The sequence below is a fragment of the Sciurus vulgaris genome (assembly GCF_902686455.1).
Source record: "Sciurus vulgaris genome assembly, chromosome: 4".
Lineage (NCBI taxonomy): Eukaryota > Metazoa > Chordata > Mammalia > Rodentia > Sciuridae > Sciurus > Sciurus vulgaris.
This window is the reverse complement of record NC_136464.1, coordinates 14,366,200-14,383,421: the sequence shown is the minus strand read 5'-3', so window position 1 is coordinate 14,383,421 and position 17,222 is coordinate 14,366,200. Positions and strand designations below refer to the sequence as shown.

The window sequence follows — 17,222 nt, the reverse complement described above, 5'->3', positions numbered from 1 at the left end:
TGCACATTTCTAGCACTCTTGCCATCCCCCAAGGATAAGACTTTGCAATAGTTTATATTTAGAATCATGGGTACTTTTGTATTTTGTGACACTGGATGTTTGTATTTTGGAACCTGAGCACCCCAGTCCCTTTAAGAACTAAAGACTTCTGGTGTTCATTCATAGGAAACTACTCTGACTGCAGAAGGGGCCCAACCAGCCACCGTAGTTTGAAGTTCTCGCGAGGCCAAGGCCGGAAGTTGGCCTCAGCCCCACCCAAGGGTTTCCCTCCCTAGCAGTGGTAGCAAGTGCCATTTTGCCCGGAGTCCGAGCTCTTCGAAGGTCTTGTTCCTAAGAAGTGAGGCTCAAGGAGGAAGACTGGCCACAGGAAGGGCTGCTGGCCAGACTGCCCCTCTGGGCCCGGCCCCTGGGGCTGCGTTCCCTGGGCAAAGGGCCGCGCTTAAGACTTGTCAGGGCGTCCGGGTTGGGCGGGAAACCGGACGTGAAACTGTCAAGGGGGAGACGGAGGCCATGCTGCGCTGCTCCCTGCCCTGGGCCTCCACTGTGGCGGGCCTGGGGCTGCGCGCTCGGCGTGGGCAGGGACGGGAGTTGGAGGCAGGTCCAGGTGGGAACAGGCTAGAAGAATCCTTCCTTATTGTCTTTCCAGGATTCTCAGACCCAGTTATAAGATATTTAACTGCCAGAAAAGGATTCAAGGGAGCCGGGCCCGAGATGAGTTTAGAGTCCTTGTTTCAGCACATCATCTTCAGCGAGCACCAGGCTGAGGAGAGTCGCCGCGTGATACGAGAAGGTCGGGTGTTTCTGCCCTTTGCTTGGGACCCTTTGTCTTCTCCACCGGGGGCTTGGGGAAGGTAAAAAGCCCAAAGTAGTGGTCAGGGCCTTTAAGGGAGTTTGCCCTCTGCATGGAGGGGAAGAGAGCTGAAAAGTGGCCTACCAAATGCCACTGGAATGTGGACTTGAGAAAGATTGGTGTGTCTAAAGATTTGATTTGTATTACAGTAAGGTCAGAAATAACCAGATGTCGTGAAAAAATTAAGAAAGCAACAGAGGAACTGAATGAAGAGAAAATCAAGTTGGAATCTAAGGTATTGACGTGGACAGCATGCTAATTATCACTTGATAAAATCCGTGTGAGCTTGGTTTTGCGGGGATATTTTCATTATCTAATCACTTGTCCTTCAACTAGGACTCTCTGGACTTTCTGAGTTGGTTGGTGGAGTTTGCTGTCCTCTGATAATCTTTAAAATTCTGAATCTGGTGATAACCTTCAGTTCTACTATGAACTTGCCCAAAAGAAACCTGTTAAAGTAATAAAGAATTCATTATTCACTTTGTGGGATGGTTAAGGTTTTAAAAGAGTCCAGTGTCTTTGGAAGAATAAGTAGTCAGTGCAGTATATAAATTGTGAATAATAAATAATTTAAGTGTGCTGTGTTGATGTAGTGAATTGAATGTAATCTTCACATGAGTCCCCTTTTGTTTTTCATTTCTTTACATCTGGGGCATGTCTTTCATCCAAAAGTATACTACTAGCATTTCTCTCTTTGCTGCAGCGTTTATAAAGTTCTGTTATATTTTAAATTGGAGCAAGAATCCAGTGGCTTCTTAAAAAAGAATTTTGAAGGGTGGCTAGTATTTTAAAAAGGCAGACAGAAGTAGTGGAGAAAACATCTCTGGAGTCCTGTTGGGAGAGAAATCTAGTCAAAAGTAGAGAGCTACTACCTGAGAATAGGAGGAAACCATTACAAGTTCTTGATCAGGGAGAAATGTGATAAAAGTGGTTTTAAGAGGATCTCTCTGAAGTCTGATTTGGAAGATGGGTACAGATAGAAAACTGAAAACATCATTTAAGTGTGTTCGAATGAAGCCCTCAGTACATGTCGAAGCAGACTGTTATTAAAAAACATGTATTCAGTACCAAATGATGAACTAAGCAAACAGTGTGCAATGGGACGTCTGAGCAAGTGTTTGCTTTATGTGTGTCCATTTTAACTTACGTTGTGAGGAATTTTCGGTTTTCTTTGTGAATAAAATGATCCTAGAACCTTCTCCACTTGATAATCTTTAGCTCTTCTTTTCATATCCTGCTCAAACATCATCTATAAAGCCCTCCCTGGACATCATGATACAGTTCGATTAAATAACTCTATATGCTTATGTTCATATCCCCCATTATTTTGTGAGCAATAGATTTATAATTTTTTTCTTACCTTTTTTTGTTCTCATGTCCATTGCCTAGCATATACTATACTTTAGTGTGTTTAATGAATTAATGAATACCAATTGTGTGGTAGATAATAGGGAAAGTGCTGTATTTTTATTTAATTGACACAAAAATTATATATAGTTACCATGTGATGTTTCTATACCTGTATACATTTTGTAATGCTCAAATCAGGATAAGCATGTCTATTCCTCAAACATTATCATTTCTTTGTAGTAAAAAATATTAAAAACAGAAAAGATGCTCTGCACATTATCTTTTGAAATACCCTGTACACTGTTATCTGTAGTCACCCTTTTTTGCAGTAGAACACCAGGACTTATTTCTCCTAATTGTAACTGAGTGCACCATTGACCAACCTTTCTCCTTCCCTCCACCGCTCCCCATTATGACAGACAGCTAACTTTTAAAAGAGAATTTGTAATTATTATTTGGTGAGACCCTACTTTCTGTTTTGCCTGTGAATAAAATAAATCAGCTGTTACTAACATTACTAAAAGCTGGTGTGATAAGCAAAGCATAAACAATGTCATTATGCTAGCTTTCTTTTCATTGAAAAAGAATTAAAATATAGCTCCTAAGTGACCAGAAGCTAATATAAGTAATAGACAAAGTGTATATAATACTTTATAGTGCATAGTTAATAGTGAGCACCTCTAGGCTGGCACTGTTCTAGATACTTCACCTGTATTAACTCCTTTAATCTTGAGTCCTACGATGAGGCACCATCATTATCCTCTCTTTTAAAGGCAAGGAAGTCAAAAGGTTAAATTTCTTGTTCATGATACATAATTTAAAAACAAACTACTGTATTAAAAGTAACATTTGAGTAATGACAGCATATTTTATTAAACAGATTTCTCAAGTTCATCTTAAACTCTTTTCTTCATGACATGTAATAATACATTTGAAGCTTTGCATCGGAGACAATAGTTTTAAGAGGTGACTTATGTAAGTTTTGTATAAAATGCATTTTTTCTAGATTGGCAAAGATATTGACCTGACATAACATTTTTTAAAATAAAAGCTTTGCTTTTGTAATAATTTCTTTGTTAAAAAAAGTACTCTTTGTAATATTTTCTGTTAGGAATTTATTTTCCCTGAAAGTGGAAATGTAAATTGTTCATATATGCACATATATGAAGAAACTGTCACGTCAACTGTTCATATTAGGGAAAAGACAAAGCACATCTCTTACATTGTTTAGAAACATTTGCCAAAATTCCTCATTAATATAGGCTCATAAATGTGCGTTGCTTTTTAATCAACTCATATACTTGGGTAATAATACAATTGTATCTAACTAATAAAATTAACATATGAGGGTCATAGTTCATACAACACTAATTTGTAATTGAAATAATTTGATTTATAATTATAGTCAAGATGGTTTGTGTGTGCATATAAAGATTTTAAAAGTGGAACTACAATTATAATGTAAATGACTAATGGGAAGAACTAAAGAAATAATCATAAATTGATTTCTTGTTTCTTTTATTTTCAGAGTTAATTATATGCCTGCCAATAATAATGAAAACATATTTACTTGAATATTCGACTTGGCATTTATTGACCCATTTGTCAAGTGGAAGCAACATAAAGAGAAACTAGAACACAATTTGGATAAGGCAGAGCTTGAGCTATTGTACAGTCATACGTTCAGAAAATATTTGGGGCATTTATTTTGGAGGTTGCTAATGGTCAAAAAATGTATTTAAGAAGTACAGTATTCATTTTTTTCTATTCTGTAAAACCCAGGTAGCATGTAATTAGAACTTGAATGATAGCATTTGCCTTTCAGGGCTCGATGGATCCTTTAAAATATATGGTTGTGAAAGTCTCAGATTATATAGTATGATTACTTTGTGAATTGGACAGCTACAGTAAGCCTGGTTAGGTTTGGTAATATGAAAACAGAAAGCTGAGAACATGCCTTGGATTTACATTAATGCTTACCAGTATGCCCAAAGCTTCCAATAGTCAAGGAAAGGTTTTATAGTATTGATGATAGAGCAAACCCAAAGTAAGGACTCACAGAACAATTGTAGTTTCTTTTATGCATCTGAAAGAGTTTATTCTATTTTTTTAAAAAGGCATACCATTTGGGCATTTAATTTTTGTAAACATATGAAACCCCAAATAATGCCATAATTCCTTAAGAAGGAGTACGTGGAGGAAAATCTGAGGGCTGTTTTATGAATATTTTGTTTATTCTTCCAGTTTTAACTTATTGCATAACTATAGCAATAATAAAATAATGTTTCATGAATTTTTAAAGGAAAATTATATTGAAATAAAGAAGTAACCTAAGGTGACTTTGTTTACTTCTTTACTTTAGAATGTGCACATTCCTTTTTTTAATTGGTAAAAGTTAGGAACTCTCCCAGAACATCAGGCAAAATCATATCCTTTAGTACTCTGTTACCTAATTAGGGAAAGAACAAAATCACAAATTACCATCATTTATAATATTGAAATGGAGTCTCATAATTAAAGTGTTTTTTTCCTTTCTAAATTTGTTTTATCAAAGAACAATTTACATCCTGCCTAAATTTAATTTTATTATTGAATAAAAGTTTCTTAAAGGCCAAGAGCAGTTGCTCATGCCTGCAATCCCAGCTACTTAGAAGGTTGAGGCAGGAAGATGGCAAGTTTGAGGTCAGCCAGGACAACTTAGACCCTCTCTCAAAATAAAAAGTAAAAAAGGATGGTGGTGGTGGTAGAGCACTCCTGGGTTCAATCCTCAGTGCTGCAAAAGAAAAAAAAAATTTTTAAATATGATTGAAAGCTGGGCACAGTAGCACATGCCTATAATACCATCGAGTCCAGAGGTGGAGGCAGGAGGATTGAGAATTCAAAGCCAGCGTCAGCAAAATCCAGGTGCTAAGCAACTCAGTGAGACCCTGTCCCCAAATAAAATACAAAATAGGGCTGGGAATGAGTCTCAGTGGTTGAGTTTCCCTGAGTTCAGTCCCAGATGCATCCCACCAAGAAAAAACCTGAATGAAAGAAGGGCATTGTTCCTCCCCTCTAGTTAACAACTTGTTTAAATAGCATATGTTATTTAATCTCAACTTTAGAAAATAAAATGGAAATTGTACATTCCTATATTTCCATTAATTGTGACCAATAAGTTTTTTAATATTTTTATTAGTTTGTTACAGTAATATATAATAGCGGGGTTCATTTTGACATTCGTAAATGTATGTTATATGGTTTGCTCCATTTCAATCCCCAGTACTTCCCTTTTCCCCTCCCCTCCTCCTTTTTCTCCTTCCTTCCCCTGATCCTATTTCTCTACTGGTCTTCCTTCTATTTATTTAGTGTATTTTTATTTGGTACATTATAGTTACATGTAAAATTGGAATTCATTGAGATATACATGTACATAGCATAAGTTGGTCAGTTTCATTCCCTAGTTCCTCATCTTTGCCATCTTTCTTGCCTCCCCCATATCAACTTCTACTACTCCACTTTTTCCTTCTATTTTCATGAGATTCTGTCTGTTGTTATTATTACTTATTTCTCTAGCTTCTGCATATGAACCCTTGACTTTCTGAGTCTGGCTTATTTTACTTAGTATTATGTTCTCCAGTTCATTCAATTACCATCAAATGGCATAATTTCATGCTGCTTTTTGGCTGAGTAAAACTCCGTTGTGTATGTATACCTCATTTTTTTCCATCCATTTGTTGGTGGGACACCTAGGCTGGTTCCATAACTTAGCTATTGTGAATTGCACTGCATAAACATTGGTTTGCTTATATGACTATAGTGTACTGATTTTAGTTCCTGGGGATAAATACCAAGGAGTGGGATAGGTGTATCATGTGATGGTTCCATTCCTAGTTTTTTGAGGCTCTCTATATTACTTTCCAAAGTGGTTGTACTAATTTTCACTTCTACCAACAGTGTATGAGTGTACCTTTTCCCCCACATCCTGGTCTGCAGTTACTGTTACTTGTGTTCTTGATGATTACCATTCTAACTGGAGTGAGATGAAATCTCAGTATAGTTTTGATTTTCCTTGCCCTGATTGCTAAGGATGTTGAACATTTTTTCATATATTTGTTGACCTTTTGTATTTCTTCACTTGAGAAATGTCTGCTTAGATAATTTGCCCATTTATTGATTTTTTTCTTCCCTTGGTGTTAAGTTTCTTGAATTTTTTATAGATTCTGGCTATTAATCCCCTATTAGAAGAGTAGCTGATGGAGATATTCTCCCATTCCTTAGACTGTCTCTTCACACTCTTAATTATTTCCTTTGCTGTACAGAAGCCTTTTAATTTGAGGCGATCTTACTTATTGATTCTGGGTTTTATTTCTCAAGCATTAGGGGTCTTGTTAAGGAAGTCAGTGCCTGCACCAGTATGTTAGAGTGTTGACCCTATTTTTTCCCTAGCAGTTACACTGTTTCTGGTTTAATTCAAAGTGACCAAGAAAATTTGGGACGTAGTTACACTTTATTGCTTACAGTCTCTTAAGTCTCCTTCACTGGAATTCCTTTAAACCTTTGACTTTAAAATGTTGACAGTACCTGGGGTGGTAGAAGGGGGATGGGATCCAGAGCCCAAGGTAAGAATTGACCTTAGACAAGAGGAGGGATGCCTCTTGTGTTTTAAAAACTAAAAATAAGTAACTAAATTATTATTACATACCAGAGCTTATATGAAGCATCTTAAACATTATTTCAGTTAATTCTCATAAGAACCCTATGAGGTGGACATTAAGAAAATTTGAGACTCAGAAATAAAGTTACTTGTTTGAGGGTCACATAAGTGGTAAGTAATAGATCTGAGACTTGAATTTGTATTGGTTGACTAGAAGGCTCTCAGCCTTAACCATTATACTGTAGTATAAAAGGAGGGAAAGAAGGAAAGATGAGAGTAGATGCAGGGAATTTTGAAGACTCAATGACAGGAAATAAAGGGCATGATCACTCCAAGTTGTTCCTTGCTTTATTGTGTCAAATTTGCCAAGTATGTGTCATGTGTGTTTAAAGAGGTTATTAATAGGAATGTGCCATTTCATTGTTCATTTGCTTTACCAGTTGAATAGCCTTATATAAGCAAGAGAATACTATTCTTTTGGCAAGATTTCCCTGTAGTATGATTATTCATCACTAAAGATCAGTTACATTAGGATGAATATATTGTCCTTGCCCTTGGGGGACTAAAAGTTACAGAAAGGACTTTCTTAGAAAGGAGGCTGTTTTTACCCTAGGGTTATCTTGGTTGCAGGTAACAGAAATTCAGTTCAAAATGGCTTTAAACAATCTAGGGAAATTAACTGACTTATGTAATTGAAAATCTAACTTTTGATTTGATAGTTTTATCAGTTATAATTGAATCAGGTTGCTTTAACAAAATCTAGTCATGATGGCTTTATGAAATAAGGGTTAATTTTTTTCTCGTGGAATAGGGAGTCTGAAGGTGGGCAGTGGAGGGCCATTAAAGCTGCTCAAAGAAATCCAAAAAGACCCTAGCATATTCCTTTTGTTCTACCATCCTTGGAATGTGACTTTCTTCCTTAGAATCACAAGTACTGTTTTAGTTATAGGCACCATATCTGAATTCCAGCTGGAAAAAGAGAAAGGACTGAAATAAAAAGCTTCTCGTCATACAGCTTTGAATCGTTGTAGAGGAAGGGAATTCCTCCCCAGGGACTCAAGATCTGTGTCTCAAGAATTAGGATTTTGCTATATAATCCACACTGGTAACAGTTTGTGGGAATGTATTTTTAACTGAGTGTATTATTGCTCTGAACAAAACAGGAATTTTATTACTAAATTAGAATAATGTGCCTTTGTGAAATAATTTACTGCCAACTCCTAAGGTCATGTGCTTTTTTGGTTCAAAATCAGAGAGAAGGATGTTTCCAGAAACTTTCTATGAAAAGCAAGGAAGTTTCTTCCGCAGACCCTCAACAGATAACTTCTCTCTCCCATTTCATTTTCAAAAACTGTAACTTGTGACTACATTGTGAATCAGTAACTGTGGTCTTCCAATTCAGTGTACTGTTGGGATGGTGCAGATTTCCAGAAAATATTAACTAGTTACTAAGAAAAGGAGGAATGCATGTCAGGGAGGCCACCATAGTGTCTGCAAGAAAAATTCTCATTAAAGTCAAAGTGGTTATGCAGAGACTGCCTGTGGTTGGTTGAAGCATTTCAGGTTAATTATTGATTATGTTTTATCATTTACTCTCTTAGTATGATTTATGACATGATAGACTATAATGCAAAATTTCCCCCTGTAAATTATTCCTTACTTAAGGAGTTGTTTTATGCTCGTCTTTAAAAAGCCTTTCATATTATAAAATGCACTTTAAATTCTTTTATTTTGAACAATAACTCAATTAATGATAGTTTCAAATACTTGGAAAAAAATCACCTGATTAAATGGATAAAAGGGGAGGCAAAGACATTTAATGGACTTATTATTCCTGGGAGTATGACCTCAGAGTTCCAAGTACTGGATGTCATTGAAGTCTCTTAATGATGACTTAAAAATAATTAATAAATCTCTAAAACATAATGTGATTTAAAAAAAACTTATAGAAGTTACATAAGTTTGGTATCATTTAAAAATATGCAAGCAAAAACATATCTCGTGAGGGACATATAAATATAGTAAAAGTCTAATGACATGCATGGGAATGATAAATAGCCCATCAAGATAGTGATTATCTTTTCTTAGTGGTGGAAGATAACTGTAATCAGGGAAGGGTATAAAGGGCACTTAAGCTACATATAATGCTTTTTTTCTTAAGCTTCGGGTGGGGACACAGCTGCTAGGTCACTTTACAAAATAAAAATACATTTAAGAAGCTACAAAGCAGTGATGTTTAGTCTTTTCCCAATAAAAGACTAAAAATTACTATGTAATTCTAAAACATGGTCTTTACCACAAGTGAAACCCTCTACATATTAACAATTACCCTTCTGTGTCCCTTGTCCCCAAAATTTTAGCAGCCCTAGGTCTCAGTTAATACATTTTTTTATCTCTAGGCTGTCATATAAATAGAATTATAGTGTATGTGGCCTTTAGTGACTTTGTTTTTTAAAAACAATTTCTTTTGTTTGTTTTTAATATATATATATATATATATTTAGTTATCAATGGATTTTTAATTTTATTTATTTACATGTGGTGCCGAGTATCAAACTGAGGGCCTCACATATACCAGGCAAGTGCTCTACCACTGACCCACAACTCCAGCCCCTGATTTCTTTCACTTAGCATATTTTCAAGGCTTGTCCACGTTGTAGCATATTATCAATACCTTATTCCTTTTTATGATTGAAAAATATTTTACTGTATATGAACCACATTCTGTGTATCAGTTCATCAGTTGAACATTTGGGTTATTCTCACTCTTTAGCTATTATGAACAGTGTTTTTTAGCTGCTGTGAATACCTCCGTACAAGTGTTTGTTTAAACATATATTGTATTGTTAGGTCAAATGGTAACTCAGGTTAATGTTTAGAAAATGCCAGACTGTTTCCACAGTACATCCACCATTTTACATTCCCACCAACAGTGTATGAGGGTTTCAGTGTCTCTGACGCTTATTTTCTGTTTTTTTTTTTTTTTTTTTAAGATGTTTTAGTGAATGTGAAGTGATATCTTATTGTGGATTATATTTCCAGGTCCCAAATGACACATATTGAACATCTTTTCAAGTGCTTTTGGGCCATTTGGCGCGTATATTCTAAACATGAATTCTTTGATTAATGATCATGTTTATGGTTACTATTTTTTCATGGGGAGACCTGGGAGACCTGGCCTCTGAGAAGTCTCTTCATAATAATCAAGTTGAAATGACTACATTTCTACATGAAGTGAAAAATATTATATATAGCATTTATTGGACTTTGTTTTCTTAAAACTTTGTTTTTAGGCTTGTAAGAAAATCCAAAGACTATTTCATGGTTCTAGCAATTTAGAGCAAATATATACTAGGTAGCATTTTTTTTATAAGGTATTTAGAAATCACAAAAATTGTGCATTTCTGTCTTGAATCCACAAAGTGGAAATCCACTGCACTGTTTCTAATTGTTAAATCTGGGTGTGCCTCTGTTGGTTTATTTTTTTTAAGAGCTACTCTTAACAGATTGTTTGGCCTGAAATGTTAGAATGTTTTGAGCAGAAAAAAATGTTTTCCTTTTCAGGATCTGAGAGAACAATTCTTTAATTAAAGAACAGTAAATCCGTGACCCAGTATGCAGAAAGCATGAGATTAAATTTTAGTTTGCTAGTCTCATAAAGCTGTATAGCACACAAGAATGCCTTTCATAAAGTTTACTTTATGATTTATGATTTCTTGGAAAATTAACTGTGATTTTCACTTCTAAATATCTCCAATCACACATTGGATAATTATTCATTCAACAAACATTCATTAGACAACCTCTAAATCACACCATGAATAATTGGCAAATATATCACTTTTCTCTTTAATGAGAGAATTGACGTCAAGCAACTTCAACTATATAAAACTTAACTCAAGATTTTTGAGGTTCTCATTTTTTAAAGTTTGTCATCAGTTTTAATTTTCTTTATAATTCTACAAAGAAAGTCTTATCACATTTGTCATAAATAATTATCCAAAAGTTAGAAATAGGCAAAAGAATCAGGGTATCCTTTGAGCATCATATTGAGCATTATCTATGAGCCCATCTGCTTTGGGGATAATATGATTTTCTAAGGGTGTGCAAGTTTATAAGAGGTTCTTTTGTTCTTGCATATACCAACCATTCTTTCATGGCCTTTGCACTTGGCGATTTCCTGTACTTGAAATACTTCTTCCCTCAGCTGTTATTGTGTCATGTTATTGTGTCATGTTACTTTATTTAGGTTTCTCTTGGTAGAGTGACTGTTGTGGCTGGGATCTGAAGTATCTTCCCAAAACTCAGGTGTTTGAAGGATTGGTTCTCAATGTATCAGTGTTCAGAGGTGGGGCCTTGGGAGGTAGATTGGGTCATGAGGATTCTAATGTCATCAATAGATTAAATCCATTGATGGATTCATAGCTAAATAGGATATTGGGAAACTTTAGGGGGTAGGATCAATCAAGTTGCAGCAAGTAGGTCACTAGGGGTGTGCCCTTGAAGGGCATATTTTCCTTATGTGCCTTCCTCTTTTTTTAGCTATTTTTTCAGATATTTTGTTACGGCAATGGAAAGTTGGCTTATATAGTGACCAGCCATCCTGCTGAGAAGCAGGACTTGTAGTGCTGACATCATAAGGGTCCTATGAAAATCTTGATAGTCACCCTAGGTCTCCCCTCAGTTGCCACGTTAGAGCATTGATTCTTAAAGTGCATTTTCAGATTCGTAGAAATCTCCAAGATACTTTCAGGGATATTGTGAGGTCACACTATTTTTATATTCGTATAGAGACATCACTTTCCATTTTCATTTTGCTAATATGTGTCTTGGTATAACAAAAGCAATGGTAAGTAAAACTGTTAGCACCTTGGCACAGATCAAGGTAGTGGCACCAAACTGTACTAGTAGTCACTATTTTTTTCACTCACTCATTGTATTATGTATTCATGCAAAGAAAGCAAAATCACTAGTTTCACTTAATGATTAAAGTATAAAAAATATTAATTGTATAAAAAATGGCCATTTAGGGGCTGGGGTTGTGGCTCAGTAGTAGAGAGAGCACTTGCCTAGCATGTGTGATGCACTAGGTTCGGTTCTTGGCACCACATATTAAATAAAAATAAAGGTCCATGGACAAACTAAAAAAATATTTTAAAAAAGTGACCATTGAGCATATGCATTTTCCATTATTGTGTGTGATGAAATTGGAAGTTCACTGAAAGCACTTCTGTATTCTAGAATACAATGATTATCTCAAGGTAGAACACATGGGGAATTGAATTTTGGTATGAACTAGCTATGTTTTTTCTAAAACACCAGTTTTATTTGGATAAATGACTGTCAAATTGTAGCTAATTAGATGGGTATTTTTCATAATTTCCTCAAAAATGAATGAAGTTATCCTAACATTTCAAGGAAAGTAACTCATCTTACTATTTTGCCAATGATAATATTTGTAGACCAATATTTGCCACTATCAGCTTGACAGCTTCCCAGTACTTAGACTTTTTTTTAGTTTAAAAGTTGGTGATATTAGTGAATGTTATTTTTTTGGTGCAACGTTATAAAGTATATCAACATTGGAGGATCTACATCACTCAGTGAAGCAGTGTGTTCCAAAGTGCTAGTGCATAAAGTTACAAAACTGCATGGATAAAAGATACACTCAGGCTGGGGTTGTGGCTCAGTGGTAGAGCACTTGCCTAGCATGTGTGAGGCAGGGGGTTTGATTCTTAGCACCACATAGAAATAAATAAAATAAAGGCCCATCAACAACTAAAAATAGATACGCAAAAAAATTTTTGAAAAGATACTCTTAAAGCACAAGATAGATCAGTGGATCTTATTGCAAAGAATGAACCATTCATTGAAATAGTTTCAGATTCCACATTGCAGCTAACCTTTAAGGAACTACTACTTATTGAATTTTGGTGTAGTATTATAGAAGAATATGTATAATTTTAGAAAGACAATATTAAAATACTCTGTCCATTTCCAAGTACATATGTGTGTAATTTGTATCATTCAACCAAAACACATATTTCAAGATATTGAATAGAAGTAGACACAAGATCCCAACTGTTTTAAGCCAGACATTAGAGATTGTAAAATATGTATATGTAACACTTATTCCTAATTTTTTTGTAAATATTTTTTCATAAATATATGAAAATTCTTTTAACATGTAGTGAGTGTGTTATTGTCATTTTCAATGAAATGTTTAAAGAGTTTTCCAATTTTAATATTTGATGAAGAAATATTAATAGATATAACACAAAAATAAACAAATGTTCTCAATTTTTTTTGGACTGTGAAAGGGAAGTTAAGGCCAGAAAGTTTGTGAGTAGCTTCTGGGAGCCTCTCTGACCTCTCTATCTAAATACCGTCATCTCATCCAATCCCTGTCATTTTTTTATTCTTTATTTTTCTTTGTAGTACTTGTCACCTCTTGACTTATTTTATATTGATCTGTTTATTATTTTTCCCCTCAGTGGAATGTAAATTCCATAAGGAGTAGAAGTTAATCTGTTTTGTTCACTGCAGTTATTCCCATAATATTGAACAGCTCCTTAATATCAGTAGATATCAAGCAAGTATTTATTGCATGAATAAATTAAGAATTTTCTCATAGAATTGTTTTTTCTTTTGTCAATTCTGTGTATTTCTTTTGATACTTTTTTTTATAGGTGGTAGCAATTTTCTTTAATGAATTTTGAAATTTTGTATTGTGAACTTAGCAGATCTTATCTATCCTGGCAGCCCCACATTCCCTTGACAGAAGAGATACCCCTAAGAAGTTTCATTCATGCTTCCAGAATTTTGCAGTTTTCACTTGTTAGACACTTTGCTGTTGGTTTCTGACCTCAGAATTTCCGTACTGCGTGGATAAGAAGTACTTGAATCTCACACCTATGAACAGTTCACTTTCAGGCTTACAGGTGACTCCTCTTCCACTCTTGGCTGAATGGGATGCAGTTTACTTACATGCTGTATCTCTAAACCAGTGTGTGGGGTTTTGTTACTCACTTTGTTAGATCCATACATTCTTATGTCCATGTCAGTAGACATTACCTGGCTGTGCAGTGAGCCTAGTCCAATTCCCTTGGCTTTCTTTTTGCTCTTATGTGGCCATTTAAAACACTAACCCTAAAGCCCTAGTATCCTTTCTGAAAAATACCCTTGTGGGTTTGAATTTTAATACAACTTCCTTACCCTGTGTTCTCTCTGTTTCTGGTCTGAAGATTTCCCTCTCTGTCTTTTGTCATAATTGGGTAATTAATATATATTTTAAACATTATTATATTTTATCCAGCATTTCTCTATGTTTGGAGTATAAAGTAGTGTAGTTCCACATTTGCTCACACTGCCATATAAACCAAATGTCTTCACAATACATTCTTTTTCCTTTCTTTCTTTTTCTTTTTAAAGGTATAGTGTCATTGTTTGTTGCCCAGGCTGGCCTCAAATTGTTGGGCTCAAGTGGACCTCTTGCCTCAACCTCCCTAGTACCTGGAACTGCAGACAATGCCACCACACCCAACTGCATTAAAAATTTTCAATGCCTCAGGTTCTTCATTCTTGAGTTCTTATTTTTGATACTTAATTAAGTTCTTATTTTGATGATTAATTATTCAAAAGAGTTTTCAGGAAAAATATGTGAATGATAGTTTTTCTAAGCCATTAATAACTAGAATTTCTTTTTGTTATTGTATTTATATGACAACTTATCTGTATATAGAATTCTTGAGTTAAACCTGTTTTCAGAAAATTTTATAGATTTCATGTAATCATCTTCTGAAATTTATTAATACAGAAAAGAGTACTGAATCAACATGGTTTTAAAAAAATTTTTTTAGATAACCTGTTTCCATTTTTTTTCTTCCCAGATTGCTTAAAATTTAAAAAAAAATCTTTGTAACTCCAAATCTGTGTACAGTCATATGCATTAATTTTGAAACAAAGATAAACCTCAACTATTCTGGTTTCTTTTGCAAGTACCTTCAGTTTTTACAGTTTAGACCTTTTTTCTGTGTCCTGTGAATCTACTATCTTGTTATTTATTTACTAGTCCTCTGGGGAGAATTTTTTAAGCTTTGTACTACTGATTCTGTGTTCTGCAGAGTCGGTTTTGTTATTTCTCTTCTCTGCAAGCTTAAATTGTGTTACCTCCCCCCCATTTCTGCCTTCCTTTGTATCTCATTTTGTATTTATATTATCTCTTATTTCCTTCTTATACTTACATTTTATTTATTTTTTTCTTTTTTTAAATTTTATTGTAAACAAATGGGATACATGTTGTTTCTCTGTACGTGGCGTAAAGGCATACCATTTGTGTAATCATAAATTTACATAATGTTGTTTGATTCATTCTGTTATTTTTTCCCTTCCCCCCACCCCTCCCTTCCCTCTTTTCCCTCTATACAGTGCTTCCTTCCTCCATACTTGCCCCCTCCCTAACCCTAACTCTAACCCTAACACTAACCCTTCCCTCCCCCCATTATGTGTCATCATCCACTTATTAGCGATATCATTCGTCCTTTGGCTTTTTGAGATTGGCTTCTCTCACTTAGCATAATATTCTCCAGTTTCATCCATTTGCCTGCAAATGCCATAATTTTATCATTCTTTATGGCTGAGTAATATTCCATTGTGTATATATATATATATATATATATATATATACCACAGTTTCTTTATCCACTCATCAATTGAAGGGCATCTAGGTTGGTTCCACAGTCTGGCTATTGTGAATTGAGCAGCTATGAACATTGATGTGGCTGTATCTCTGTAGTATGCTGATTTTAAGTCCTTTGGGTATAGGCCAAGGAGTGGGATAGCTGGGTCAAATGGAGGGTCCATTCCAAGTTTTCTAAGGAATCTCCACACTGCTTTCCAGAGTGGCTGCACTAATTTGCAGCCCCACCAGCAATGTATGAGTGTACCTTTCTCCCCACATCCTCGCCAACACCTGTTGCTTGTATTTTTGATAATCGCCATTCTAATTGGGGTGAGATGGAATCTTAGGGTGGTTTTGATTTGCATTTCTCCTAGTACTAGAGATGTTGAACATTTTTCCATATGTTTGTTGATTGCTTGTAGATCTTCTGTGAAGTGTCTGTTCATTTCCTTAGCCCATTTGTCGACTGGATTATTTGAATTCTTGGAGTAGAGTTTTTTGAGTTCTTTATAGATTCTGGAGATTAGTGCTCTATCTGAAGTATGATTGGCAAAGATATTCTCCCACTCTGTAGGCTCTTTCTTCGCATTGCTGATAGTTTCCTTTGCTGAGAGAAAGCTTTTTAGTTTGAATCTATCCCAGTTATTTATTCTTGCTTTTATTTCTTGTGCTATGGGAGTCCTGTTAAGGAAGTCTGGTCCTAAGCCGACATGTTGAAGATCGGGACCTACTTTTTCTTCTATAACATGCAGGGTCTCTTCTCTGATTCCGAGGTCCTTAATCCATTTTGAGTTTAGTTTCGTGCATGGTGAGAGATATGGGTTTAGTTTCATTCTGTTGCATATGGATTTCCAATTCTCCCAGCACCATTTGTTGAAGAGGCTATCTTTTCTCCATTGCATATTTTTGGCCCCTTTGTCTAGTATGAGAAAATTGTATTTATTTGGGTTTGTGTCCGTGTCCTCTATTCTGTACCATTGATCTACCTGTCTATTTTGGTACCAATACCATGCCATTTTTGTTACTATTGCTTTGCAGTAGAGTTGAAGATCTAGTATTGCGATACCCACTGCTTCGCTCTTTCTGCTAAGGATTGCTTTAGCTCTTCTGGGTTTCTTATTCTTCCAGATGAATTTCATAATTGCTTGCTCTATTTCTGTAAGGTACGTCATGGGGATTTTAATTGGAATTGCATTGTATTTGTATAGCACTTTATGTAGTATGGCCATTTTGACAATATTAATTCTTCCTATCCAAGAACATGGAAGATCTTTCCATCTTCTAAGGTTTTCTTTAATTTCTTTCTTTAGTGTTCTGTAGTTCTCATGGTAGAGGTCTTTCACCTCTTTTGTGAGATTGATTCCCAAGTATTTTATTTTTTTCGATGCTATGGTGAATGGGGTAGTTTTCATAATTTCTCTTTCTGAGGATTCATCACTTATGTATAAAAATGCATTGGATTTATGAGCATTGATCTTGTAACCTGCTACTTTACTGAATTCACTTATGAGTTCTAAGAGTTTTCTGGTGGAATTTCCAGGTTCCTCTAAATATATAATCATGTCATCAGCGAACAGGGATAGTTTGAGTTCTTCTTTTCCAATTCGTATCCCTTTAATTTCTTTGGTTTGTCTAATTGCTCTGGCCAGAGTCTCAAGAACGATGTTGAATAGAAGTGGTGAAAGAGGGCGTCCTTGCCTTGTTCC

At 35.3% G+C, this 17,222-nt stretch overlaps 1 protein-coding gene across 1 annotated transcript in view; it reads left to right on the top strand.

Annotated features, from left to right (window-relative positions):
• Positions 1-711: 711 nt before the first annotated feature.
• The window catches only part of CCDC172 (coiled-coil domain containing 172), a gene marked incomplete at both ends in the record, with an annotated part of 69,611 nt that continues 53,100 nt past the window's right edge, over positions 712-17,222 (top strand). Inside the window, 2 exons of the mRNA XM_079136645.1 lie at positions 712-790; positions 1,000-1,085. Coding sequence (XP_078992771.1) covers positions 712-790; positions 1,000-1,085 — 165 coding nt within the window. The remainder of the gene's footprint in view (positions 791-999; positions 1,086-17,222) is intronic.